The sequence below is a fragment of the Vicugna pacos genome, chromosome 8 (assembly GCF_048564905.1).
Source record: "Vicugna pacos chromosome 8, VicPac4, whole genome shotgun sequence".
Taxonomy (NCBI): domain Eukaryota; kingdom Metazoa; phylum Chordata; class Mammalia; order Artiodactyla; family Camelidae; genus Vicugna; species Vicugna pacos.
The window spans coordinates 53,701,810-53,728,347 of NC_132994.1; the positions used below are offsets into that span (position 1 = coordinate 53,701,810).

Consider the following 26,538-nt stretch of genomic DNA (forward strand, 5'->3'; position numbering starts at 1 on the left):
CTTATATACTTGCACGTAATGGAAAAATAAAAACAAAATTTCCTTAACAAAATCTTAAAAGCAGATACATAATTTAAGGAAAGACACACTTATATCCATTTATGTATATGTATAAAATACTATGTATTATACATATTTTTCTATTAAATAGAGCAGGAGTTCTCAGCTCTGGGGTGGGGGTGGGGTAACTGAGACCTCCTTCACCCCAGGGGAAATCTGGCAATTCTAGAAGACATTTTGATTGTCACAACTGGGGAGGGGGGTTAGTGCTTCAGGCATCCCATCGATAGAGGCCAGGGATGCTGCTAAACTTCCTACAATGCACATGTTTTCCCCAAACAAAGAACCATCTAGCCCCAAATGCCAGCAGTGCCAGGGTTGAGAAACCCTGGAGTGCTTGACAAAACAAGAGGACAGCAGAGTTAGGGTATCAGAGAACTTCTGAAAAAAGGTCCTGCTGATTGTCAAGTCAGAAGACAGGGTGATTGATAATAATCAATTCTGCCACTATCTAAAGGGCCATTTATGGCTAGGAATGATTGGTGGGAAGTTCTCTCAATAACATCTTTCACATTTCAGATTTGTAATAGATTGTAAGAGGGATCTTACTGATATTTAGGTTAACTTTTGAAAATAACATCATGAAGAACAAACATTGTATTGTTCTAGCAAACAACCCTTAAAGTCACTGTCAGAGAGAGTACTGTGCCAAGGGGAACACTGGTTTGATCCAGTACATCATTTATTTTATACTTTTATATATCTCATCATCATTCAAAGATTAAAATCCAAGTTTGCCTTCTCAGAGTCATGAAGGAGTTCTACAAACATGTATTAATGGTTTATTGAAACAATTATGAAATCTTTACTGAGAATTTATATTAATCTTTAAATCAAGTTTTCTCAGAAGATTTGTATAGGAAAATGAGATGTGATGGGGGATGGGGTCAGAGACTCAACTACGTGGATAATTATCAGTGGGTTGCTAAACTGGAAACCAACTCTGTCCTTATGTTATTTTATATACATGTTAAGTAATGGGAGTTTGGAAGACTTCAAGAAAATGAAACATTTCCCAAACCTTGTTTTGGGATGGAGAGTACAGAGGGATTATTTCACAGCCCCTTTATTTCAGAATCACTGGCAAAATGATCTGGGTCCTGTTCCCAGGAGAGAGAAAGTGAAAAGGCAAGTAGTCTGTGGGGTCTCACTCTATGGAGAGTAAGAGGGTCCTAGAAACACAGAAAGGAACTGCCCAAAGTAGCAAGAGACACAGCTGAGGGGGGATGAGATAAGGCATAAACTTGGCACACATGCCATGGACAACGGCTGAGGCCACGGTGTGAAAGGAGAATGCGTATAAAACTAGTTACCATACTTTTTAGAGAGGCAAGTCCTTCTGGGTTCCTTTCAGGGCAGGAGGGATTCTGGAGGCTCTGAGACTTCCTGTACGTAGAACTCTAGGGGGCTTTACTGTCAGGGGTGGAATGTGTGGGTGTGTGGTGACTGACCCTGGCTCTGCTGTCACGTCATCAGGTCCCACTCACTTTCTCGGCAGGACATGGTATCTCTCTAGACCAAAAGATATTTTCCAAATGAAAATTACACTTTTTTCCTCAAAATATGTATAAATTATTGAAATAAGTTATGGGGAAAAAAGAAAATACACAGCAGTGTTGTCTGCACTGAGGTTCTTCATGGCACACAAATAAGCACTTAAGTTTCAATCTACTTATAAGTTAAAATTTTGACTTAGTTCTCTTCAGATAAAGAAAGAAAATGCTAATATTCCTGAAATTTCATAGCAAATCCAAGCATACATTCATTTTTATCTATCTAATATAAATTAGAGATTAAATCAACTGTATTTGATAAACAGAATGGACTAAAAGTAAAAAGGATATAAGTTGATATTACTCTTTAGCATTAGGAAGGAGGCAATAATAATTAAGATTGTAATGATTTAGTGTACACTAAATTTAGGCAGCTGGAAAATCTGCTACCACTGTCTATTACAAATTTGTTGCTGGACTTTAACACAGTAATAAAATCATGTCATTCCTACGATTAATAATAATTCAGATGCACTCTTGGTACAAGAAGAAGTAAATGGGAAAAGCTTTTTCTATATGAAGTGGCTTCTGAAAATAGTGCTATAGAGCACAATTAATCCAGGCTTTAATAAACTGTCTACCTTTGGGATGAAGAGGGTAAATGAAAATCAGGTATTTTGTAGGCTAAGGCAGATACATGCACATTCAGGGCAACTTGTTCATTGCCAACTGTTTTTCTGATAGGCTGACAGAATTACCAATGTAAAATTTGGTTGCATGTGTTTGGCTGGAAGAGGAACTATCATGGTGTTATCTGATGCTTTTGCGTTCTCTGTTCTTATTTTGGACTAGACAAGAAAACAGCTGTTCCTGAATATAACTGGAGTACACAGTTTGGTTTGGAAGCCAGCTTTTTTGAATTAACCCAGCCTGCTCTCACTGACTGTATATGTTAAGTAAAATACTGAAAATAATTAAAATATTTTTCTTACATGAAGAGAAGAACTATAATGGATATTTCAATAACTATCTTGGAATAGAAAAACCAATAACTATTATTCATTTAATGAGGTTTTAGAGAAAGACAAGTAAAACATCACAGTAATTTCTCCACATTCACAGAAATAATCTAACATTCCTATGCATAATTATTACTATATACTTCATATTTATACAAAAACATAATTGGTTGTGTTAATGTCAAAAAGTCTATTGATGGTAGATGGTACTCTTCTGCCACGGTTTCATTTTTTTAGAAATTGAAAAGAAAAAAAGAAAATCAAGCATTTTCAGAAATTAAAAAAAAAAAAACCTGGGTATTTCAGGAGCCAAACAAAAGATAACTGGCATTTCAGTATCTTGAAACTATTAAAATAACAAAACTGTCTGTGCTAATAAGAATAGATATCCAATATATATAATGATAAACTCAAAATGAATTAGAGACTTAAATGTAAGCACTGAAACCATAAAACTTCTAGATGAAAACACAGGCAGTGAACACTCTGACATGAGTCTCAGTCATATTTTTTTGGATCTGTCTCCTCAGACAAGGGCAACAAAACCAAAAATCAACAAATGGTACTATATCTTGATAAAAAATCTTAGCGCAGAGAAGGAAACCATCAACAAAATGAAAAGGCAACCAACCCACTGAGTGGGAGAAGATATCTGCAAGTGATATATCTAATAAAGGGTTAATACCCAAAATATATAAAGAACTCATGCAACCTAATATCAAACAAATAATCCAACTGAAAAATGGGCAGAGGATCTTAATAGACATGTTTCCAAAGAAGACATACATATGACCAACAGGTACGTGAAAAGATGCTCAACATCAGTAATCATCAGGGAAATGCAAATTAAAACCACAATGAGGTATCACCTCACACCTGTCAGAATGGCTATCATCAAACAGACAACAAATAACAATTACTGGAGAGAAGTATGAAGAAAAGCAAACCTTTGTGCACTGTTGGTGGCAACATAAATTGGTGCAGCCACTATGGAAAACAGTAAGGAGGTTCCTCAAAAATTAAAACTAGAACTAACCTATAATGCAGCAATTCCACTTCTGGGTTATTCACCCAAAGAAAACAAAAATAGTAATTTGAAAAGACATGCACTGCTATGTTTGCTGCAGCATTATTCAGAATAGCCAAGATATGAAGCAACCTAGGTGTCCATTGATAGACAAACAGATAAAGATACGGTACATGTACAATGGAGTATTACTCAGCCATAAAAATCAGTTCCTGCCATTTGTGATAACATAGATGGATCTAGAGGGTGTTGTGTTAAGTGAAGTAAGCCAGGCAGAGAAAAACAAATATCCTATGATTTCACTTGCATGTGGAATCTAAAAATCGAGACAAATGAACAAACAAAAGAGAACCAGGCTCACAAATACAGAGAATAAACTGGTAGTCGCCAGAGGAAAAGGAGCTGGGGGGCTGGGAGAAATAGTTGAAGGGGATTATGTGGTACAAACTTCCAATCATAAAATAAATAAGTCAGGGATGTAATACACAGCATAAGAAGTATAGTCAGTAACATTGTAATAATTTTGTATGGTGACAGATGGTTACTAGACTTACTGTGGTGATCATTTCATAATGTATTTAAATGTCAAATCAGTATGTTGCACACCTGAAACTAACATAATATGGTGTGCCAACTATACTTCAAAAAATTAAAAAAGATGTACAAGATACAGTGGTGAAAAATATTAAATATGATCCCATTTTCATCAAAGCAAAGAATGAACATGAACAAAGACATGAATGTTTACATATGCAGAATACATTTTTAACAGGATATGCAAGAAAATGTTAAGAGTGAATATGAATATTAGCAGGACAGAGTTTTGTTTTTCATTTACACTATCTTTAGAAATGAGTGCTGAGTGCATTTACTTTTATAGTATAAATCCTTAAGATAATTTTAAAAAATTTTAAAGGAATTTTAATAACAACTTACAATGAATAAATTCCTCTCCAAATAAATAAATGAAAAAGGTTAATGCTTAGGCTAGCAAAAGTAAAAAGCCTTAAAAAAAAGATTCAAGATATAAACCCAAATAAACAGAGGTTGTCAGCACTACTTTTTGCCCCAAAACTTCTGAGTTTCTTTTCTTCCTGATAGCACCAATATTCTTCCTTCTACAAGATGCAAATTTACATCGCACTGTGATAAAAATGTTCTGGAATGAGCTTGAGGAAAACTATTCTCCTATATGCCTGTGCTAGAGGTTAATTCATCTGGGGACTCAGGCAAATTGCAGACAGTAACTAACAAGATTGGTCTCCTCCTCCTCCAGTGGAAGAGCCAAATGCTGCCCTCACCCACTCACATTTCAGTGAACCAGATGAAAAGTGGGAAGGTACCTGGCACACTTAGCAACAGAACAGGTGTGTTCCACTTGGAAGAACTTACAAGATTCAGCAGCTGCCAAGGTATTAAAAGGTATAATTTTACTTCTTATTCTATAGTTTGAATAGAAATTATTTAAAGAAGAAAACTACTGAGGAGGTTTCTTTCCTTTTTTGTCTTCCTTAAAAAGTATGGAGAACACAGTTCTAAAGACTTCCACATGAAGACAGGTACAATGAAACAAACATGAAACAGGGATGCGAGAAAGCAGTGTGACGGACAAGGTGGCTAGATGCGCAGGTAACGGCTGTCTGCCGCTGCTGCAGAGTAGGCAGTGGGGGAAAAGGGCACTGGCCTGAGAGCATGGAGCCCGAGCTCCTACTAGGAGTGTTGTTCTGAATGAACCTCTTGTAACCTTTCTGGATCTATCTTCATTTCCTCACCTACAAAGTGAAGGAGCTGACTAGATGCACCAGGGGTGACCTCTAAGGTCCCTTCCATGTCACCAATTCTATAATCCAACAAACTTAGGACCCTCCCCCAATTCTAGACACTTATCAAAGACCACTTTTCATGTTCTTTTTTTTTTTAAAACATATCTCATAGGTGATAATAAAAATAAAACTTGCATATGAAATTAAACATCTGGTAGATTTTGTGGTAAGTTTATAAGACAGGATCTTGATAAAATCAAACCATACATACTCTGATAAAGAGACTAAACTGAAGAAATGAACTATACCAGGTGCCAAGGAAGCCCAGTTACATATTTCTCAAGGGCTGGCTGTTGGCATCATGGCTCAGAGTGCACATAACGCACTTTGGTTTCCTGGGACAACAAGAATGTTCCTCAGGGACTTCTCACATGAAGTGTAGATCATTCTTTATAGCTTCTCCCCCAGGAAAGTAAACCATTGTCTAACTACGCCCATGGTACATTCCTAACAGGAAAGATACATAGGATTCTATTCCAACACATGGATTCTGATAAAGCCGATCAAATCACGTTCTTTAACAAAAGAAATCCATGTACCTTAAGCTTTAAAGCCCAATTCAAGCTCCATCTTCTCCCTGACTTTTCTATTCCCTTGCCTAAATGCATTCTTATCCTCTGCAACTCCCTTGCTTTACCTAATTTATGTTTTTAAATGTTTTACTTTCATATCTACAAGTTCTTTGAGATCTATTAGAATTAGAGATTGGGTAGCAGTGGGATAGCCTGAAGCAGACCTCGAGGGTAAAGTTGGGTATGTGAAGAACTGTTGGTTGGGATAGGAATACAAAGACCTATTTTAAGCATGGAGATCAGTCTGTGAAAAGCAAAGGCACAGAAAATTACAAAATCAATTACAGTCTAAACTAAGACTCTGATGCAGCGAATTCTTCTAGGTAGAGGAGCGGCATAGGCAGCGAGAACTGGGGAGTCATGGAAGGGGGTAGGAAGTCTTTATCCACAGGAACACGGGTGCAGCAGGAAGAAGCATAAGTCAGATACTGACAGGGTTCTTTGCATCTCCTCTGGCTGAAGCAGGATTAGCTCAAGGCTATTCAACAGGAACAAACAAAGGTGGGGGTCAGGTAACCCCACATTCAGAGGTCATCATGATGCAGTCGGGAATACCAGTAAGCCAGTACAAGTAAGGGCTGTGTCTTTCATAGCATCTTACACAGCTCCTGACATAGACTATAAATCTTGTTAACTTTCACAGTGGCTCTATGCCAATGTTGCAAAAGCTCCCAGTGAATTACATACCTTTAGGTTGTAAATTTATATTAACATCCTTCTAAGTTCTTAGATCTGGTGAATTCCAAACAATGTTTACTATTACACATGTGGCATTTGCCCCATAGTCAAATTCCCTGCCAGGCCTTTCAACTGTATCCCTTGTATTCCCCATACTGTTAGAGGCAACCATCTCCATAAATCCTTGCTATATTTGAGTTTTACCAAGAATTGGATTTATTTCAGTTCTTTGCAGCATAAGCTGTTCATTCACGCACAACCCGGCTACAAATCACGGGGGCTGAAGTTCACACTGGCCTCCTCTTAGCTCTCTGCTGCTGATTTCAGGCTACTATACTTTCAAAGCACTCCTCCTTGGGTGCCTCGACATGTGGCTACACCACCCTCTAATCATCTTTGGAGCTGTTATCATTGGACCTTGCGGTCACTCTGACACAATGGTTCTCGATGTTAGCTGTGCATTAAAATCACCTGGAAAGCTTCAGAAACCTACCCACACCAAGGTTCCATTCCAGACCTATTAAATCAGTTTGTGGGTGTGGGGACAGGCATTTATTTTTTTAAGTTCTCAGGTGATTTCAATGTGAAGCCAAGGTTGAGACATCTGCTCCAACATAAGAATTAAGGACTTCAGCTCCTGGATCATTCGTGTCCTCTTCATGCCAACTCCTGCAAACATCCCAGAATTTGAATGTCCAACAGGACAATCCGCCCAGTACTCTGGGTCCTAACTCCTTGGCCAGCTCAATTCTAGTAACGTGTTCTTTGATTTCACTTCAGCTCTTACACAACTCTGTGAATTTATCATAACCTTGAGCTGCCTGACATCTGATACAGCAACTAAACAAAAGAGTTTTTGTATTTACAGGCCACAGTTCCAGCTTGTTAACCCTTTTACTTGCTTGACCCTATGCTGCCACTGGGGCATGGGTGGCCTGCTGCAACCTGGCAGAGAACCTTGCTTTCTAAGTCCTCCCCTGATTCCCGTCCTTTCCAATTGGGCTGATCCTCCTTGGTGTGTCACTCTAGGGCCTCTCTGACCAATGCTATCAAGTCTCTTAGCCTCTTGTTCTCTGTCACACCCACAACAACTCCAGTGGTGCATCAAACCAGATCTGCCCTCATCACTGCTACGCCCTAGAGGCTGAGCCCCATTGAAGAAAAAATCCAACTGCACAGAATGACGCCACCTGGATTTTTATGGTGTCCAAACAGCAGTTTCCAGAACTGCTCAGGAATCTCTTCACCTGTCCCCAGTGAGCCCCTGCTGTCCTCACAGGTATTCTAACCTCCACTACTCTTCTTCCTACTTCACTCCTCTGACACTCACATTTGAAGTGGGCCTTCCTTTCTGTTTTGGAGAACATGAAAACAGCCTTATTTTCTAGGCTTCCATGCTTTAAGCTTACCTGCATCTTTATCTGTTCAGAGGAGTAATGCACTAAGCTCAGCACAGCCAGATGATCCAGTCCTTTGTTGAATGGAGCTATCTATCCTGTGCCTTATAGAATGTTTAGCAACATCTGTGACCTCTACCCACTAGATGCCATTAGTACCCCTTGCCTTGCAGATGTCTTCAAAAGTATCTCCAGGCATTGTCATATGTCTCCTGGAAGGCAGAATCATCACCCTCAGTAGAGAACCCCGGCTCTAAGCCAAGACTAAGTCTATCAACCTGTCTTTCCCCGAAAAACCTCCTGCTTCCTCCAAGGTCCGTGTCTGCTTTCTTAATCTATCTTCAGCCTGAACCTGTCCACTGGCTTTGATTCCTTAGTGTATAATTCTATACGTCATTCCAGTGTTTAAAAAGTCATTCCTAGAGCTAGGTCTCCAGCCACTGCTTGACTTGTTTTTTCCTTTGAGTTTTTTTCTTTGTTTTTTCCTTGAGCTCTGGGAATGGCTTCCACGAGTTCACTTGCTGAGGCCCATTCTGCTTTTCAATCCTTGTCATATTAGTACCATCCCTGACACCAGTGCAGAGGGGCCAGGGTCCTCCTGCCAGCCAAATGCTTAGACAGCCGAACTGACTGGCTGTTTCTGGCACTCTTGACTGTATCCTCCTTGAATCTTTCTTTTTCCCTAGCTTCCAGGCCATTGCTTTTTGTTTGTTTTGTTTTGTTTTCTGGTTCTTTCCTTCTCCTTTGATTATTCTTTCTTAATTTTCTTCTCTTTATCTGACTGTCCCTTAAATACTAGTTCATGGTCAACCGGATTCTGTCCTTGGCCACCTCCTCTCAGAACCCTTTTCTCCTGTGCTGCCTCCTTCATTACAAGTTTCAACTCTCCTGATATAATACATGGATACTCTAACTCCTCTCCATTTTACTGTGAAGCTCTTCCCTCAAATTCCAATCCTGCATTCCTAGCTCCCTGGGGAGTATTTCTACCTGGGAGCATTGCAGACACTACTGACAAATCAAGGTATCTAAAACAACTCATCACATCCCACTCACACCATTCCTTGTCTCTATTTCCCCAAATCTTCCTTATTCTTTTATTATTTCTGTGATACCACTATCCATTCAGTTGTATAATAAGCCAGGGCCTTTGGCACAATTCTAGATTCCAACTTCACTAATCACATCCCATCAATCATAAAATCCTGTCAATTATACCTTATGACTGCCCCCCCCCACTACTTCAGGCTTTTATACTTTTAAAATTGGTTAGGAAATTGATTCCTAACCAATTTCCCTGCCCTAGGCCTCAGCTGTCTCTAACCCAAGTGCTATGCTGCCACCAGAACGGTACTTTTATCCTGGAAAGCTGTACCTGTCACCCCCTGAATTACCTTCTCCAGGGGCTCCTCTCTGTCTGAAGGACACCATCTAAGCACCTTAGCAGAGTACACCAGGCCTGCTCCCCCATTTCTCCTGCTCTTCTCTCCCTCAGACCCTGTGCTCCCCAAACACAACCATTCCATACCATGCCTTACTCAAATTACTCCCTCTGCTAGAATTTTTTTCCTAAGATCATCTACCTAGCACATACTTTTCCACCCTGTAAGCCTCGGCTGAAGCCTGACCTCCTCTGGGAACTCTTCCTGGACCCCCCCAGGGCAGATGTAGAGGGTTTCTTCCTGTCGGTGCCCAAAGCATCCTGCCCAGATTTTCCTTTCAGTTCCTACCAGAGTCTGCTGGAATCGCCTGCTGGCCGGTGTTCTCACCCACCAGTCTGTAGGCTCCTCAAGTGTCTTGCCCATTCGATCTTGTCTCAGTGAAGACTCATACCAAGGAAGCACTCAACAAACACAGGCTGAATGGCTGAACGATACATGACAGGCTCAGCTGTCAAAAACTCCATCATGGCATGATGTTTGTTTAAAAAAATGTATATATATGCCAGCCAGTTCATGGACTCATACAGAAGCGAAGTTACTCGGTCTAAGGGAAGCACTGATGTCACATAATACGTTGTAAGTCCTATATATGATGGCACAGTGCCTATTAAACTTTTCTGCCAAAACACTACCAACATCAGAACATATCCCTGAGGGAGCTGATGGCACAGCTGAAAAAACATGACATTTCTCTGGCTGATAATATATCCATATTTATTTTAAGCTGAAAATTTTTAAAATAACTAGCAAGTGAGACGAATGCTCCAGGAAGATAAAGCATCTTTATTCTGTGGGCTTCAGCGATTTTTAGTAGAAACATGTACCCCTCAGGTGGGGCTGATGATGGGGTCAGTCTCACAGCTACAGAAACATATGTAGAGGAGAAATAGTGTCACACTTAAAGTCACCAAGTTCCACTTTGGGTTCTCGTCCCAACACTTGGGCTGAGGCTGGGGATCTACTTTAATCTCTCTGAGCCTCCTCAGTTTCCTTATCTGGAAAATGGCTATAATAATATTTGCCTTATATATTATAAATGTTGGTGCCAGTATTAAAAGAAACAATGTAAACAATGAAGGATATAAGCATGAAAAATAAAGTAATATTTTATCCAGAAAGAGTGAAAATCAAAGTATATGTAATATATATCCTTGAAAACCCTTACCTTTTGAGGAGCCGGAAAAGTTTTTTCCATTTTGGCTTTTTCCTTAGGAGTTAAAGGAGGGGACCGCTCCTTTACCTGTGGAGGCAGTTCTTGATAGAGTGCTGGAATTGAACAGAGAATTCTGGTCATCAAACTGAGGAGCACTGTCCCACGTGGAAACACAACACTGGAGGGGGGCAGGTATGAAACCAGAGACACTGATATGCACTTCCTTGGTGTATAATAAGCTACCCAGCACTTATCGTTAAGGCGATTTGTAGTCTTACACATTCGTTATCAAAAGAACGTAAGTTATTATTGGAAAGTTTTCATCAGCAGGATTTCAGAAATGTACAAGGTGTCATTTTCACTTACTGTGTATGTGGTTCATGCAGATGCTTATTTCGTTTTATCTTAATACAAATTTAGCAAGAACTTGCTATATGCAAGGTTATCTGTCAGGTACTGCTGGAGGAGATAAGATGATCAAAGACAGTCTCTGCTCTCAAGGAGCTTACAATCCGGTCAGAGACAGATATGTTCACAGTTAACTGTAATATGAAATAGAATGGGATATTATTCTAAAGAGAGATAAAAGAAAGACAAATCCTGATGTGGGGATGGCAAATGCTTAATGGAAAAAGTGGTAGGTATGTCAGACTGAAAAATAGGTAGGATTTTGCCAGGTGGAGGTGTGGATAATTTGCAAAGACGGTATGAAATAAACAAGCAGGGGGCTGGCACTAAACATGACACAGAATCTATTCACAGTGTTGGAGCTAAGATTCTTATAATCTAAATAATCTATTTAATCCACACATGGTATTGAATCTAAAAACTTGTGTGGGAATTTTAAAGGGCTAAAAAGGAAACCTGCTTTGGTTAAATGACTTGGGCAACACTGAACTGAGAGAAAATGCTAAAATAAACCTGATAAAAATTCTAAAATTATGAGATATATTAATGGGTTTTGTGTATGGGTTGATTTTATTACTGGGTTTATCTCTTATTGGAAAGGACGCTAAATGTCATTAACGGAAGTTGATCAAGTTTTTTTTTCCAGTGGTGTAAGATACAAAGGGAATGTGCTTTGTGATAACAGAGTACCAACTTCTTCTATTGTGTCGTTCTCTGAGAGGACATGGCTTTCAATTGAAGGGTTGATAATAGAGATTATGTATGTATGTATGTATGTATGTATGTATGTATGCATACAAATACACACACGCTCCCTTAGATCATTTGCTTTGCATATCTGGCTTCAGATAAAGGACAATTTTTTTCCTACTATTTTTAGAGTGGAATATGCTGCTGACAGTCATTTTTTTCTCGAATGTTAAAAATGCAGAGATGAGTTTTTATTAAATTCAGGTAAAAAGTAGTCTAAAACAAAAGGAAAAGAACCCCTGATGAAATGAGAATTCAATCATTATATTCTTCGGTTTTCTGAAAATTTTTTGTTTGTTCTGGCCTCTACAAGGCTTTCCAACATGCAGTGACTGATGTCAAAAGAAAACATCAATTATTCTGGGATACAGTAAGGAATTATGGCAATTGAGAGATGGCCAGCCCCTGAGAAACAGAACTGATTTCTGCATGCAGCCACCAAGTAGTATCACTGCTGCATGCTTCAGAAGTTGCACTTTGGTTACTGTGGAAAAAACCCACATTTTGTTGACTCTTTAATCCCCTGTGGATCAAATATCAATAGCCTCTCTAGATTTATAAACCTAAGAGGTTATTTCTGCAAACTAACTAGATTCTAAAGTTAGAACACCTAACACCATTCTGCCTGGAAATACAATCTTTTTATACTGTCAAGTGAAAAAATATTTGAAATGTTTCCACTTGTATTTGGAAGAAACGGATTATAACATCGAGTTACAATTACTGATACACTCCAGAGTGATTAAGACCGTGCAGGCAGCTCTTGATTTAAAAACAGCAGCTACCCCTGCTGATCCAGCTGCTGATCCTCTGGGACAGCTGGCGCTGGGAAGCGGAGGGAAGCAACTTGGAGATCAGAGATCTTCTGATCTGGAAGTTAGAAGTGCTGAGTTTATGAGAGGTGACTGGAAATTAACCTGTCCAAACATTTCTTCCTTCCACACTATCTTAAGTTTTCTCCATCATGCATCCTCCTTTAAACATAAATGTATACCTCAGAGAGCATTTAAGTGCTATTAGTAATTTACTACTCAGAAAAAAGAATTAAAACAGTGGCACAGAGGAAATTATAAATTTTGCTATGAGAGAGAGAAGTGGGTAATTTTCCAGACACTGAGCTCTTTGAAGGGGAGGAGTTTGCTGAAAGCGGCAGATAAGCTGGAGAAGGAGCCGCAGTGAGACTCAAGAGCTCTTGGGGAGGGAGCACTGGGAAGTGCTGGGTGCAGACAGGGCCCTGGAAGGGGGCCCAAGAGAAAACATTTTAGCCCAGCAGCCAGGACTCATGAAAGAAATTTTCCTTCCTCATTTCCTTCAGTTCTTTTCCCTTCAAAATTCAAAACTTAGATTAGAAATCAACAGTACTTCTATTCAACTACAGTTTGGGTTAAATGGGGTTTCAGAGACTAGCCTGAAAGCCAACTATGATGTATAATAATTTCTTTGCAGAAACAAAAGACTTAAACATTCAAAACACAGAGTGTTCTCAAGGCTGCCTCGACTACACTTTAAATCAGAACTGTACAACTTCCACGTTTCTGGAAGAAGGCTTAGAGATGACGGAGCTCAATTTCCTCGTTTTATAGGGGAAACTGAGGCACATCGGTATTAGCCGTCAAACCAGGCCTAGCAGTCGGCTCTCCTGACCCCTGAGGGTTGTGCTTTTCCTGCAAGGCTCGGCTATACTCCACCCTTTTCTTCATAGTCATTAAACTATTTTATTTTCAAGCTCTCTGTGTTGGTTCTATTATCTCTCTAGGCCTGGTAGCAAATCTCCAGCTTTCAGAAACTCGGATTTTGAATTTCTTCTCCAGCTCCTTTCCTTTTCCTTTCACAAGTGAGGGCTTAATTTACTTGAGAATGCAACAGTCTAATGTAGTTTTCTTTTAGCGGGTACCAGCTATGCCTGGGGACACAAGTAGAAAGAATGAGAGTTGGGGAGCTTAGTTTCTTAAGGCACCTGAGGAGTCACTGCAGCAAAAGGAGAGGTGACAGAAGAGTGCATGAAGCAGGTGGCTGGGAAGAGGCGCTAAAGAAAGGTGGTAGCGACGGGCATGTCCCCTGGGATGGAAAGTCCATGAAGCAAATATTCCAATCTCAGAATGTAATTGCTTTTGTGTGTACCAATGCTCCAGTGCCCCTTTTACTTTTTTGCATCATGAGAATGAAAAGCAATACCCACTGGGAAACATGCAAAAGTTACAAAGACAGTAAGTTAAAGTGTAGAAAATGATAAAATCTTGGACTATCAGTTACACCATATTAGTGAACCAGGAAGGGAGCATAAAACTTACTTTCACTAGCCACATGATTAGCTGGAAAATAACCTTCCTGTCCCTTTCCTATGCTGCCATACCACCAGTCTTCATTATCTTTGAAAAACACTCGGATAATGTCTCCGCGATGGATGGTTAGTTCATCTGATCGATTCGCTGTGTAGTCATAAAGAGCCACCACCTAAGAGAGAGATAAGACCACCACAGCTTTATCACAACTGTACCACAGAGAAAACCCCCAACATTCACTTCCTCTTGCAGAAGAGCAGCTGAAACCAAAGCAGTACTTTGGTGAGTCTGAGGCCTTCTCAAGGTTTGCTAATGGGATCAGGGGTGGTGGGAACACAGCAGGAGAAGCAAGATAAAAGGCTGTGGGATTGAGAAATGGTTAAGAACATTCAATACACTAAGATTAGCTTCAAAATACCAGATGTTAATTTTTTTTCAAAGTAAATTACTTGTGGAGCAAATTAAAAAAAGTTCACACATTATTTATTTTCTTAGAATTGCTTTATACTACCTTTAGGTCCCATTCCCTCTGCTATGCAGATGCATCTGAAAAAAAAATTCTTTAGAATGTCAACAATTTTACAAAAAGGAAAAATTCAATGCAACAACCTGATTACATAATTTCATTGTCATCACTGTGGCTTACTGTTAATGTCTCTTTTTGAGGTGTACTTCTATGCAAACATTTTTTTTTTTTGGTATTTTACATCAATAATCCAAATCTTCTGCTACCTTTTAAAACACCTTTGTAAGCTTATTTTCAAATAATACAACTTTAAGAGGAAACGCCTTTCTATGAGAATCCTCTTTCTCCATTTTATTATAGTAGTTACTATATTTGACATTTTCCTTTTGAAAAACAGAATTCAAAATGAATAACTCCAAAGGCATTTACAAATTCCTCAGAGTTACAAGAAAGAGCCAGACCTCATTAGATGTGATGCAGTGTATAAAGGAGGACATAGTATGTACACTAAAGAATAAACTACTCCTAACTTCTTCCCTATGTAAATGAGATTTGAAAATTTACAAGTTATAGAACTCCATACGTAATGGGAAATTATCATTTCAATGTTCTGCATTTAGGTTGAGTACTGATTCATTCACTTAACAAGTATTTACTGAAATCCTAATTTGCCTGGTACCGTGCTAGGGCCCGAATACACAATAATGAATAGGATCATTTCCAGAAGGGGTAACTTGCTTAGGCTTTGTAGGAGAATGAAGGATAATCAGGAAATAGCCACCAGGAGAGATGGAAAGTGTGTCTCAGGCAGACTGCACTGCATGTGTGAGGGTCCAGGGAAGAGAAATGCTAGACAGTTCAATATGGTGGGAACCTGGCATTGGAGGTAAGAGCCTGGAGAGAAGGGTGCAGGAAACAGGCTTCAGGAGTGAGTAGGCGCCAGATCATGCACGCTGAAAGGTTCAGACTGAGAATACGGGCAACTGGAAACAAGGAATTCCATCACAGTCCATAAAACAATCTTGTGGTAACTTTAAATTAATTTAGAATATTTACCAACACATTAACCAGGGAATTTTAATGGATACATTTGGAATTAACTGCTGTCACTATACAAGGACAATAATGATAATTTAATTCAAATGAAAGACACAATTCCTACTGTACTGCTTAGCACAGTCCCTAATTTACAACATGCTTGCAGGATGTTGTTTAAAGTTTATAAAGCTCTTATAACTCTCAGTATATTGATGCCAAATCACTTATGTAAAAGTGGAATTTTCAACTTTTCCCTCTGTTGTTCCTTCTCTAAACCTCTTCTCCTGTATTCTCCTGGGTGGCACTGTCATAGAAGAGGAAGGCTAATTAAAATGATCTGAGTGCCTGCCATGTTCTGGGTCCCTTGCTAGTTGCTTATGTAAGTTGCTTACTTAATTTTATGACAATCCCATGAGGGCATAGATTCTTATCTCAATTTTATAAATAAGGAGTATAATATACAGAGAAATTAAGTAACTTGCCTAAAGTCAAGGAAACCAATAAGTGGTAGAATCAGAACTTGTGTTTTTCTCATTCTTTCCTTCTTGCTTTCTCATTTTTCCCCAAAATGAAATACGTTTGTAAGTCATCTTTGTCTAGGATCAAACATAGGAAAGAAGAAGCAAAGAGGCAAGGAGGGACAGGAGACCCTAATCACTAACGAAAGATAAGACACGTTTTTGGACTCGAGCAGTACTCGAGCAGCTGGCTGTGCTGAGAAGACCAACTCCCCAGGGTCACTGCGGGTCCACCATGTCCCTTTCACGACACCTGAAACCCAGTTTCAGAAACTGTGTGGGGATTTGTTCCCACTGTTCCTCATCCTGGGGTCCCTATAAAAAGAGGAAGCGATACCAAGAGCACACGCGCACTGAGAAAAAGGCCATTTGAGGACACAGAGAGAAGGTGGCCGTATGCACACCAAGGAGAGAGGCCTCAAAGAAACCAACCTGGCCGGCTACTGGATCTTAAACTTTCAGCCGCTGGAACTGTGAGCAAATTTCTGTTGTTTAAGCCACCCAGTCTATAGTATTTTGTTACAGATACTCTGGAAGACCATCATATAACACAGTCTCACAACCTTATAGCATCAGATGACTCACGTGTTACCAGCCTCTTAAAGATACCGCACATGGACAATGCCTCACTTGCATCCATTTTGGGTCCTTACTTGCTTAAAACACTGTGTTCCACACTCCTACAATGCTATCTCCTGATGTAGAAACAATGTCCCTCTTACCAAACTCCACAAATGCCATCCTTAGGAGGGTGACGGCTGGGGAGACTACCCCCCCAGCAGTCTTGCTCTGTCACCATCATACCATGACTGACATTTAGGCACAAAGTGCTACACAATGCAGAGTCAGTGTGTTTCACATGTCAACAGCCTACGTGCTGGCAGAGCAGTGTGACCATTCTCTCATCACATTGAAGGCACATGACAAAAGCCACGTGGCTCATGACAATCTGCTTGTATTCTAGTGTGTGTGTTTATCAATATGTTCTTATCTTCTCATCTGAAGACACTTTCTCTCTTCTGAGCATCATAGTATATACACAGAATTTGCTTGTTTTAATTTGCAGTGGATTCTGTATAAACTCATGTACCTCCATCTCCAATTAAATTTTATTGTCATCTCACTGTTTTTGGGTAAAATAAAGCTCCATCAGGAGCTTTTCCTCACCTAGTGTTGGAAGACACAGTCCCATGCAGAGGTTTGCTTTGAATCAATACTATTTCTATCTTCTTCTTATTCCAGTAGGTCTTGTCACAGAAAATGTGTTCTGATCATTCTCTTGAGAAGTATCTTCCATAATGTACCCTTCTTTGCACATGGTGGTCTGGCACTTAGGTATGATGGAACATTCTCATCAATATGATATAAACCTTGAGCTGACAAGGTGGTTATGAAATTTTTCAGCAATTTTTCTTACTCTTCAGACAGAAGTTTAGAAACACGTGTTTCTGTGCCCATGTTGGTAATGACAGGTCTGGGAAATGAAATGTTCCACAAAATCCACTTGGTCACACTTTGACCACTATTCATGCATTTGAAGAGAGCTCCTTCTTTTTCTAAAAAGCTTGCTGAGTTGCTTGGGCACATTCATGGTGGAAGTGCCATGGGCAAGCTTCCTTTTGCCTGACACATTTTTCATTCTTCATGACAGTGCTTGCCAGATGCTATTTCTTGGTTTAAGCAGAGTCTACCAGGCTGTTATAAGACATTTAGGTGAATTCTTCTTTGCATTATCTTTTGAGAGGTTTTCATTATTACACTTGTCTCTGAAGAATTCTCGATGGTTCTTGGATCCAGTGTGCTGGTGGAACATTAGTCAGTATTGTCCAGCAGCAGATTCTCCTTGCAACATTATCTATGATGCAGTCCAAAAATCGATATACTTAATGGCCCTAAGTCACTCAACGAGCTAAGTTATGTTGAATAAACCACACTTGAGCACTTTCTCCTCCAGCACTGCATCTGCTGGGTCCATAATCATCAGGAAACTTCTCTGTCCCAGCCTGAAGCCAGTGCAGCATCTAGATCCCACCATCTTCCTTCCCTCTGCTTCCTACTTGCTTAACCTGATTTCAGAATTCTGGCCTCCGGAACAGTGAAAGAATAAATTTCTGCTGTTTTAAGCCATATCAAGCTGGTGGTAATCTGTTACAACAGCCCTAGAAAACTAATACACATGAAGTTTACTTTGGTAAGTGATGGATTTTCTTGTATTCCTTTAATGAGTGTTGGACCTTTTTTGGGTTTGCAGTTACTTGAGATCAGTTTGACTTTTTCCAGGTTTGCTTTTAAGTGTTGTTGGAACAGATTCAGGAAGACTTTATTCTAGGACTCAACAAACTTCACTACCAAGGTGTGATTCTCCTGATAATTCTACCTGATGCCTCTGCATATTAGGAGTTTTCCATTCTGGCTGTCAGGAATGTGAATCATTCCCATTGAGTTGTGCAGTTGGGAATTTCTAATTCTTTCCCTATAGAGTTTTCCCCCATGCCATGCAGGTGCAGACCAGTACTCAGCCAAAGACTTACTAAGTGTACTTCTAATGGTTACTGGTAGGATTATTACCAATTAATGTAAGATGCAACAAAAACTAACATCTTAGTAATTATTTTTTTTGGCAGAAGCTTTGTTACAGTATTTAGTGCACCTTAACTAAAATGTGTTCATTTTTAGTCTTCATGATAAATGAAGTTATGATTTTATTATACTTTTGGTATTCTTAAAGAAAGCACATCAAACTTTAATACAGAATTATGTAGGTTACACTTATGCTAAAGTGATGATAAAACCTTTGTCCTTTTTTGATTTTTATACATGTTCCCCTCTGGTATGGCCCCTTCTCCTGTGTGCTTGGAGTGACTTTGGCTATATGGCTGGTTTGTTATTTCACTGCTCTGGATACACTAAACTAGCAAGCAACTTACATACAAGAACAATTAACTGGAACAAAGGTAGATACAGACTCCATAAGGATTAGCAGAAATGTGTATGGTCTAAGTCAGGCAGTTGAATTTACAGCATTGCTTTTCACATAGTTACAACACGAAGTGATTGTAGCTTTTTAAACTATGAAACCCATGAGAGATTGTACCTTCTAGTTGAAATAAAGTATTTATAATAGACTGTGGCTTCAGATGCTGTTTGCTGCTTCTTGGACCTTTAGGGAAATATTCTTAATGAATTTTATAAAATTATGAGGACAGGGTTTTTTAAAAACCTCTTTCAAGTTTCATAACTGCTTCATTATTTATAAGAGGTCTGGGTACAGCTGTACCATTTCATATGCTTTCTGAGAGAAATGGACCGTTTTCTTGGCCACTGGAGATGTTTCTCGTGTAATCAAACAACAGTTTATACATTTTGATCCTATTCTTTTTTTTTTTTTTAAACTGTGTGTTTCTTTGGAGTTAAAGTGACTATGATAGCCTCAACAAAAACTTCAGTCCCCACTGGGCTAAAGTTGAATAGTCCACGTAGCAGTGTGCTCCTGTTTCTCTTGCTAGTTCCTGCCCTTGTCTCAGACACAGGTTTTTCCTTCATATCTTTCAGTCCTGCTATAGTTTTGGGGTCACTTCAGAGATCAATCTGAGGTCCTATTAATACAAAGGATATACTTAGTGTTATTACTAAAGTTCTGGAACCAACTCCTTTTTCACATTTTGAAATGCAGCTACATTTACCACAAAGAAGCATGTAAGGAGGACGTCAGGCACTGGATAAGATAAAAAGCCTCAGATGATTGTAGTCTTCTTGTCTGTTCATAGTCTTCCTGTTTGGCCATGCCAGAGAACCAGGAGGTACTAGCTGCCCCCTATGGTGACACTGACTGTGTAGTGGTTGAAGACAGTTGGCAAGTAATCCTCCAGGAGGGCATCACTGGCATAGATCATGAGTAGGAAGGTCTTGCCCGTGGTCCAGGCACCAACCACCATGCACCTGAGCATCATTGTGCTGGTCCTCAAGCCATGCTGTGGCTGGCCATTCTCTGGGCATGGAGCTCCATCTCTACCAGTCCCTTCTCCTAGGTGTGCCCGCATGCTGCCCTCCAGGCTGCCCCCCAGTAATTATTTAACAAGTGAAATAAAATAAACTTCAAGAAAGTCTCATTTCTCAATTATGTCAATTAAGGAACATCCGACCTTTATTATTAAAATAGAAAAAAGAGCAGATAAAGTTAGTATAAAATCAAAGTTAACAATAAATCCTGAATTGTACATCAGTACATTATTAAATATTCAAATAACCCCCTTACTAATAGTGACAATGGGACTATATTTTACTTCATGAAATAAAACACATAATCCTATTTCTAGCATCATGTGGTAGAAATATATAGTCTCTTATGAATATTTCCATGAACACTAAGTTAGACGACTCTGAAGATATTTATAAAAATGAAAACAAGGTCCTGTTATTGTTAGTTGATCTTATCTGGATAATAACAGATTAAGGAAACAGAGATAAAGAAAGTAAATAATTCCACAGTTTATTGCCTCTGTACCAAACTATCTTCCTATCCTGGTATACAATGCTAGTATCTGTGAACACTGAACACATCACCAAACAAATATTTGAAAATATTTAATTTTAAATACCTTCTGGTAAAGTAACTACTAAGGGCAATCGAAAGAATACCACACTAGAAATCAAGACAGTGAGTTTCCAGTCCTGGCTGGGCCTCCTAGGCTAAAACATATCATAAAACACTCACACTGGATGTTTGTAAACAAAGGGGTTTGGACCATATGCTAGGTTAGGTATATTTTCCAGTTTTAAAATTCTATCATATCAGGTACTCAAATAACTGTTCCAAAAGAACAGCATTCATAGATTTTAAAGTAAATTCAAAATATTAATTTGTTGGGTAACAGTGTGACAGTATCATTTGTGATCACACATGAATTAGAAAGGCTTGTTTGATTACTCTAATACACAGGAAACGTCTCCTACTAATGATTAAAGAAGAAAGATAAAGCATTTCTTTGGAATTTATCATTTGGAAATACTCCAGTCTTCTTTAATAGGAATGACTTGACTTTTGGACTTCACAAATAAAACTACTCATTTTATATGATGATTGGTATCAATTACAGCTCTTCTTACTGGAAATCACAATTCACATACTTTGTTACAGTGAATCATTGGTGCTTCACTGAAAAAGGCTCTACCATGTATCTCTGTATTGATTATGTCCTTAAAAAAAAGTCAAAAGAATGATGCAGACCTTTATACACTGGTCTACAGATTTTTTTTGGTTAGTGAAAAAAAAGATGGTGTACTTTTTTTTCTCTTGGGAGGGATAGCAAAAGGAGAATTATGAATCACACTGGTGTAGATTAGGGTTCTCAAAGTGTGGTCTCACCAGACCAGCAGTGGCAACATTACCTGGAAACTGGTTACAAATGCAAATTCTTGGGCCCCACTCCAAACCAACTGAAATCATATATTCTGGGGATAGGCCCAGCAATCTGCTTTAACAAGCCTGCCAGGTGATTCTGATGCACCTAAGGTTTAGCAAGGAACTTCATTTCAATGACCTACTTTATAAAACATGTACATTTATTTTCTGCATTTATCAAGTAATGCAACTGAATGGGTAAGAAACATCATTTAAAATATAAAATCAGACCTTATAACAAATTGTTACTGGCAAAACTTTAAAAAGTAAACCTGTTCCTACTTTCCTATTAGTTTTACTTATCTTTCTTAGTTTGCCTCATCTCACTGAAATGCTGACTAGCTCCAGATTTGAGTAATTTAACATCTACTTCGTCATTTTTTCAACAAGCTCATGCTCAAACTGCAACTAGGAGTCATAGTAAACATTTCTTAGGTTTCCCTACAACCTCTTAAGAATTAGCGAAATTTTTAAATTAGAAAAACAAGCACAATTGAAAGATTAAATCTGTCCATCCAGCAATCATTATTAGATACATGTTGTGTCTGAGCTACTCTGACAGGCTGGGGAAACGGCAGTGAACAATTTCTGCCCTCAGGAGCTCCCATTTTATTGGTATTTCATTGTTTTTGGTCTAGTGGGCCTTTTCAAAAAAGGGATACCTTTAATATTTGTACAAGTTACTCTTCTGTTTCTCTACTTTTAAGTTACCAATAAAGAGTACCAGGGTGCATGCCGATACCGAATATTAAAATAATAATTTATTTATAGATTACATCAGAAAAGTTAAATTCTCTTAACAAACCATGAGCTATGAAATTAGTATAAAATTCGTAAAAAAGACCTAGATGAAGACAATATTTTTAAACAAAAAGAAATTCAAGTATTTGCAAACAATATATTCACAATTTCTACAGTTTGAGTAGTTATAAATTTTGTACTTCATAGTTCAAAGAAGGATTTATAGAGATTATAAAGAGAAACACGTCCCTTATAATAAGTGGAATGCTCTTCTTTTTATCCTATTGCATCCATAACCATAACTTGTTTTTATTTGCCTATAGATGCTACTCTCCTCGCCAGGTCCTTTCCATTGCCACCTTGTCGTGAGAGGTAGCAAAAATTTTTTATAAATACATAAACATACAAGTTTATAAATATTGAAATAAAAATTATTTAATTAAGTTTGTTAAGGATATAAACACATGAATACATAAATAATAAAACTTACAAATAAACATATAAATAGATAAATAAGCTATGAAAGGGTCTTCAAATAGATTTGTTGCAAAATTACTTTGGAAAAACTGATTCTAAAATTGAACAGGCACCTACAGAAGCTCAAAAATATCTATATGAGCTATAACTTCCATTTCTCTTTTAGAGTTGAGGTATCAGTGTATTTCTCTGTGCTTAAATATACATAACAGAGATAAAAGACCTATCAAAAATAACATGAAGTCTGGAGATAAGTCTTTCGACAATGAAATTAATCTTTTCAACGCCCAATGACATCTTCAGCATTTCCCAGGCACTGACTCTACGTACAAGGAGCTGTAGTATCTGATATTTTAAGACAACAAATAAAGACATCTTTGAGAACTGCTTAAGAGTACTCCTAAGGACATTTGTTAAATTTATTAACAGAGTTCATTAAATTTATAAACAATTTCTAAAAAGATAAATTAGTTAGTAACACATTCATATAAGTATCTTGAGTGTGTGCTATATATGGCATTGTACACAGTACAGGAAATATGAAGAAATACAGCATACAACTCTTGATTTAAAGATGCTTAACATACGATTAAGAAAAAATATACTGTTCCAAACATTATATACTTAAAAATTCTTATTCTTAAAGTTTAATTCACTAGTTCTAAAATAAGTATATAAATATCAGTTTATTTTTTCTCAGCATCGATGCACATCTATTTAATAATCTGTTATGTCAAAGATATGTCTATGTATTGCTCTAGATGTACCTAGAAATATATGTATCTACCATTTATTTAATATCTGCTATGTGTCAGGCATGTGCTAAGCATCTTATACTATATATACATGTGTATGTATATACACATACACATTAAATATATACACACATAGAGTGCATACATTTTTCTGTTCACCCATACGTTCATACCTTCATTTAGCATTTGAACATGCCTTAGCACACCTTATCTAGCATTTGTGATGCCTTTGTTTCCTTAGTTATAAACTAAAAGAACTTCTATTTGTCTAAGTGTTACAGTTTGGCAGGTTCTAGATGTTAGCAGGTCTGCTGTTCTCCTAAGTCTATGCTCTTAATCACTAACCTGCATATTTAAGTTTGAAGTTAGAGGCCTTTGTGGAACCAATTAAATATAAGTCTGCTTGGTTCACTGCCTAAGACTTTTGCTAAGATTATGCCAAAAGAAGTATGTTTAAGACTTGGTATTTCTATTACAGAAGGCACCTGAAGAAGATCATCAAAGCACTTTCCTTCATATTGGCTTCTCAGTCATAATCTGTTGAAGAGGCCATCAAACTGGGAAGTTATGTGGTAAAATGAAATTAGGCCAAGGTGACAGCTTACATATGTATACTAACATGTGTGTCCATCTGATCACTGCAGTTTATATATTTAAGGGTGGAAGGAACTACTGAAATGACTACAGGCAGAGTTAACTTGGAAAGACTTTGTGAAGGAATCTTGCTTGAGTAATAAATTTAATTGGAAAGAGAAAAGCTTCTTAGGTTGCTGACAGTCAGACACCAATAATTAACTGCTCATTTTATTTAAACACTGAGGTTTGTCTATTTCTAATTCTAATGTCAATCCAAACATTCTAGGAAAAGCTCATGTACACATATGTGAGCATTTGGTTTGGTGGGGAAGAAGACAAGAATATAACAGAAAGTAACTCTAAGTATGGCAGAGTCATAAACTACATACTGAAGCACTAAACACATGTCCTAACACACACATAGAGCCCTTTGGAAAAGATTCCAGGCATTTAAAAAAAATCTCTGTCCAGTCATCAGCTGACCACTAAGCTAACCAAGCAGATACTTCAGTGGTTGCACAATACAAAAAAATACAGTGTTTAAATAATTATTCCAGGAAAGTCCTAACTAAACAAATACCAACAACAATAATAATAAAAATGACAAACCATAGGGCAATGTGGGGTTTAAGAATCTGACATCCAGGTTTGTCAGTTATATTATCTCAAATGTCCAGTTACACAACATGTAAAGAAAGAGTAAAGTATAACCCTAATAGGAATCAAGGAAGTCAATAGAAATTGTCCCTGAGAAAGCCTAGATGCTGGATTTACTAGAAAAAGATTTTAAATCATTATATATATATTTTTAATTAATAAATTATATATGATTAATTAAATCAATATATTTATATTTTCAAAGGTCTAAAGGAAACTATGTCTAAAGAATTTAGAGAAAACATAAGAATGCTATCTCAGAATCAGAGTAAAGAATAATTGAACTTTAAAGATAAGTAAACTGAGATTATCTAGTCTAAGAAACAGAAAGAAAAAGGAGTGCAGAAAAATGACAGAACCTAGGACATGTATGGGCTGCCACAGACATCTATGGGCTGTTGCCAAGTGTACCAACATATGCATAATGGGAGACCCAGAAGAAGAGAAAACAGAAGAAAGGAAGGAAGAGCTATTTGAGGAACTAATGGCCCAAACATCCCAAATTTGATTAAAAAAAAATTAACCTCAGTATCCAAGAGCCTAAACAAACTCCAAGTAGGACAAACTCAAAGAGATCCACACCTAGACATATCATAGCCAAACTACTGAAAGTCAAAGAATCTTGAAAACAGCAAGAGAAAAACAACTCATCACACAGAAGGAATTCTCAGTAACATTAACAACAGACTTATCAGAAACCTTGAAGGTTAGAAGTTAGTAAGATGGTGCTTTCAACAACATTCAGTGTGGAAAGAAGGCTCAACCTGTTATTCAACACCCAGCAAAACTATCCTGTAAAAAAGAAGAAATTAATACATTCCCAGAGAGTCTGTTGCTAGTAGACCTGCTCTTCAAAAGAAAAAACAAAGTAACAGGAGTCCTTTGGACTGAAATAAGAGCACCGATAAAGGTAATTACACAAATAAATACAAAGGACAGTAATAAATGTACTTTTTTGGAAACTCTTCATTTGATTTGAAAGGGAACTTTGTAAAGAAATAATTATAAAAATGTGTTGATGGGCTTACAATGTATAAAGATGTAATTTGTATGACAATAATAGCACAGAGAAAGCAGAAGGGAAGAGAAACGTATTAAAGTTTTTATATACTACTGAAATTAAGTTGGTATTAATCCAAACTAGACAGTTTTAAGTTAAGATGTTAATTGTAATTCTCAGGGTAACCACTAAGAAAACAACTCAAGTAAATATTTAAAAAAAAAAGGATTTAAATTGATATATTAAAATATTAATTTAACCCAAAAACTGAGTGGTGAAAGAATGAAGGAGCAATCAGACATCAGACATAAAGAAAACAAAACCAAACTGCAGACTAATTTAATCACTGATTAAATTAAATGCAAATGGATTAAGCACTCCAAACAGAAAGCAGAGATTATCAGAATAGAACAAAGACACGATCCAATTGTCTGCTCTCCACAAAAAGAACATTTTAAAGACACAATAAAGTTGTAAAACATGAAAAAGACATACTATACAAACAGAAGTCAAAAGAGAGCTGGAGAGGCTATTCTGATATCAGGCAAAATAGGAGTTTAAGACAAAAACTGTCAGTGGAGATAAAGAAGGATGTTTTAAATTATAAAAGGGTCAATCAATCAGGAAGCCATAAATAAGTATGAATACATATTAAGCCTCAAAATACATAAGGCAAAACAGACAGAATTGAAAGGTGAAATAGATAATTCAACAACAATTGCTGAGGCTTCCATACACCACTTCTATAATAAACAGAACTGGGCAGACCAAAATGGAAACAGAAGACTTGATCAACACTAGAAAC

The 26,538-nt window shown here is 37.8% G+C and overlaps 1 protein-coding gene and 1 pseudogene across 7 annotated transcripts in view; both read right to left on the minus strand.

Annotated features, from left to right (window-relative positions):
• The window catches only part of AHI1 (Abelson helper integration site 1), a 248,433-nt gene that overhangs the window by 98,835 nt on the left and 123,060 nt on the right, over nt 1–26,538 (minus strand). For all 7 annotated transcript variants that reach the window (XR_012075023.1, XR_012075020.1, XR_012075021.1 and 4 more), the window contains 2 exons: nt 14,114–14,276; nt 10,677–10,777 (listed from right to left, as the gene is read on the minus strand). Coding sequence is in view for 2 of the 7 variants with exons in the window: in XM_072965904.1 (XP_072822005.1) it covers nt 10,677–10,777; nt 14,114–14,276 (264 nt within the window). In the remaining 5 variants the exon portion in view is untranslated. The remainder of the gene's footprint in view (nt 1–10,676; nt 10,778–14,113; nt 14,277–26,538) is intronic.
• On the minus strand, nt 19,377–20,166 carry LOC140697903 (rho-related GTP-binding protein RhoQ pseudogene; annotated as a pseudogene).